Source organism: Opisthorchis viverrini (assembly GCF_000715545.1).
Source record: "Opisthorchis viverrini unplaced genomic scaffold opera_v5_312, whole genome shotgun sequence".
In the NCBI taxonomy this organism is placed as follows: Eukaryota; Metazoa; Platyhelminthes; class Trematoda; order Opisthorchiida; family Opisthorchiidae; genus Opisthorchis; species Opisthorchis viverrini.
Window position 1 is genome coordinate 360,285 of NW_008751970.1, and position 3,518 is coordinate 363,802.

General features: G+C 43.9%; 2 protein-coding genes across 2 annotated transcripts in view; one reads left to right on the plus strand and one right to left on the minus strand.

Moving 5' to 3' along the window:
- T265_09872 (hypothetical protein) overlaps positions 1 to 2,314 on the plus strand; it is a gene marked incomplete at both ends in the record, with an annotated part of 8,552 nt that extends 6,238 nt beyond the window's left edge. Inside the window, one exon of the mRNA XM_009176077.1 lies at positions 2,010 to 2,314. Coding sequence (XP_009174341.1) covers positions 2,010 to 2,314 — 305 coding nt within the window. The remainder of the gene's footprint in view (positions 1 to 2,009) is intronic.
- T265_09871 (hypothetical protein) overlaps positions 1 to 3,158 on the minus strand; it is a gene marked incomplete at both ends in the record, with an annotated part of 10,830 nt that extends 7,672 nt beyond the window's left edge. Inside the window, one exon of the mRNA XM_009176076.1 lies at positions 2,847 to 3,158. Within this exon, the coding sequence (XP_009174340.1) occupies positions 2,847 to 3,131 (285 nt within the window). The remainder of the gene's footprint in view (positions 1 to 2,846) is intronic.
- Between the last annotated feature and the right edge of the window lie 360 nt (positions 3,159 to 3,518).

A 3,518-nucleotide genomic window follows, 5' to 3' on the forward strand; every position in this document is an offset into this window, starting at 1 on the left:
TGCTTTCACCTTCATTTTCAGCTTATGTACGTCTATTCTTAGACAAGTAAAGCGCTATTCATTCTACGCTATTCATTATTGTTCTCGCGCCCAATCAGAATCGATATCGTATTCGTAAAACCCACAAAGTGCACGAGAATTCAAGATGAAGAACTAATTGTCATGGCAGTGAAATTGTGGCACCACACCAGAAGCTATCTGATCGCGCACTAAGGACAAACGAAAACACCTCGCTCAGTTCGTGATATCACGAGTACCCGTGCAGCCGAACGGTGTTCCATTATTTTTTCCCTTAGGCCATTTTTCAAATCGAAAAAAACTTAGCACTTTTGCCTGAAATAATTATTAGGACGAAATAAGTTAAGTTGAAAAATAATTTGGCTTTAACAGAAGGCTCAAGTGGATTCCAGCTGAGTACCTTGTTGAGTCACCTATTGAGACTAAGTAGATTTGCAAATGAGTGTACCCCCGAATTGCGTATCATTTGGGCCCAAGTAGAACATAAAATTGATGGAAACTGGGGAACTGCGGCCACTTGAGCCTGAAGGGTGAAGCCAGTCGTAAGTTGTCAGAGAGCTTCCAGCAACGTTATGTATGCTGTATAAAGCTGTATCCTCGGGGGGGGGATCTTATACTACAGAGGCTATTCATGAGCTGTCTATAAAAAAATTATCATGAATAAGATGACGGGTCATATCACGATTTTCATTGCTTCTGCACGATGCTGTTATCGGTAAACAGCTGATGCCAGTCTATGTGGCGAAAAATGGCCAGCTTTTAGACGAATTCAGCACTGACTCGGAGGTAGTTTCCTTTACAGCAAACACCCGAATTCCAATACAAAACAGTGCTGTCACAAGATTCAACGTGTAACTACAGCTGAGCGGAATAGGTTGACTGAGATTGGTCAGGAAGTTTAGAAATATACAGAAGCAAGTAGTAGGGTATGGATGGTAAAAGAACGTCAAATAATAATAATAAAAAGGATCCATGTATTCATCAAGGCCGAAGCGACAAGGGACATGATGAATTTGGTTTGCTAAAGTAGGGCTTCAATCGACAGATGACGCGGTTGTGATCCGAGGATGTGACATTTCTCGTTGCGTGTCCACAAACAGTTTTCGAACTTAGAGCCAGATATAGTCACTAACATGTGAATCTCAAGACCGTCATCGCGGCAGCAATCTTCGAAAAATCCCACTAACTATCGCCACACGCAGCTGAAATCAAAGACCTCGTCAGAGCCAAATGACACGTCGCTTTGAGAGGGTGAACTGCTGCGAATAAAGCTTTGCCAGTTGAATGATCAATACTCTTTTACCATTCAGGTTGCCTTTCTACCGTTTTAATTAGACTGATAAAACCCCGGCTTGTACATCTCGTTTTCGTCTTTCATTGTGCTGGTGATAACCGCAAGAAATTTAGGGCAGTACTAAACAACGGCTTTAAGTATGACAGCTCACGAATAAATTCCATTCTGTGAAGAGCTCGAATTCGACCGTAAGATTCTAGGGAAGGACGGTATAATTAGAAGCGATCAATCAATCAAATTATATTTATCAGCTATAAACCGTGTGCCATAAGCACATTGGTTTCAGCTGCCACAGTTTCCATCAACGGAAAATGGGAAAGTGGAATATACAGCTACACTTTGGAGGCGAAGGCACTGACTGCACGATTGGGCCATTTCCGCTGTCATTAACCACTGGTGACTTGAGTCCAGCGGTCCCCATCCAGAGAGGCGGCAGTTGCCCACCCGACTAAGTTTACTGGTTAGTGTCCGTATACTTCATTGCCAGGACATACACTGTCCACCTCTCGATCACTTCTATTCAGCACAAGGCTAGGTGTAAAAAGGTCTGTGAGGTAGACAGTATTCTGGCATATGGATTACGTGTCCTAACCAGCGTAACCTACGAAGCGTGAGTAATTCATCTATCACGGGAGAGTTCCTTCTTCCTAAGACCATCTGGCGTACCTCAGCATTACTAATCCGATTTTCCCATCAGACCTGACTAATGCTGCTGAGACACCGATGACATATCTAGAAATGACTTTGGACCTGTCTATCTGCAGCAAGTACGAGATGGCTCAGCAGGTAGAGTGCGAATTTACTCGCCGGAAGGTCCGTGATTCAAACCCGACCTCTGCATCTCGATCGCTGCTGTCTAGGGTTGGGTATAATGCAGTATCTCAGCGCTCGTGCCTACGTCGTGTGACATGGAAGCTGAGCACAGAAAAGGTGTTACAGCCGAACGACTTTTTGTTTTTATTTGCGGCGAAACGAGTGACTGACATGGGCAAGAAAATATAATATAATGGGGCAAGTGCCCAATTCGCAAAAAAATCCACGCGTAAAGAGTAACGTCTGCATTCACCAGGATTGTTTTTCATAACCAGGTGACCGGAATATTGTCACAGTTATGTCCCCATTTTTATAAAATTGCTTGCTTCAAGATCTCCCTCAAGAGCGGAAAACCAAAGTCTGCTCGTCCAACGAACACCGTGTCAATGCTGCCGGAAAAATTCTGTTTCGCATAATGGACCTTCTGGACTATACCATGAACCATCTCAGTCCATTAGAAAATTGGTTAATGCGACCTAGTGTGCCTGAGAACTAGAAGAGAAGCCAGTTTCTTGTTACTGGTCTTCTCCTGGTATATGTTGTCCCAAGACTCTGTCAAATAAGGCTGTTATGTAGGTAAAGGGCAAGTGTAACTAATGGATTTGAAACTTATTATGCACGTCCCCCCCTGCTTAGAAAAAAATAGCACTGTGGAGCACACAAGGCCGGAACCGATAGTGAGAACGTCGAACATTTGGCCAAAACACCAATTCATACCCACCTTCGAACCTTGCTCTTCAAGAAGTGACAGCTTTTTCTGTTCGTTGCCATCTTTGATTCGAATGCGTTCCTCAAATTCAATTGCCCACTTTTTGATGCATTCTGGTTGATCAGATGTGTTGTTCATTTCACTGTTATCGGTCGCGGTCTCAGGGTAACCAGAAAAATTCTCTAGAGACGAGAGTGAGTCACAAACCAAAATACCTGAAGTAAGATTTTTTGCCATAGCCTGAAACTGGCTTATGAAATCCGTGTCGTCATGGTCTGAAAACCCGTCCGTAGACATGATGCTAGGCAGCTCGTCAAATGGAACGAAAAGGCTGGGACAGAAAGGAGCAGGAGTAAGGCATTAATCTACGTGAAGCAAGTGTTATTGGAACGAGATGCTGTGTCGCACGGGAAAACGTCTGAATGAATGGTCTAACTAGTGGATTACAAGCTGAAACACATTGGAGACACGAATTTTCCTGCTACAGGCCTATGTTCAGAAGTCTATCCTCGAGCAAATGACTTGTATGGGATGCCAACGTCGAACTTCCTATAAGGGCAATGTATGTCGCGGCAAAAGACAAGCGCACAGATATCGCACCCACCTTCTGTTGGAAAATTTCTAGCAAAAACTGACCACCGACACTAAGCTATTACACAACCGTCGTGTTCAGTACCCTCCTGG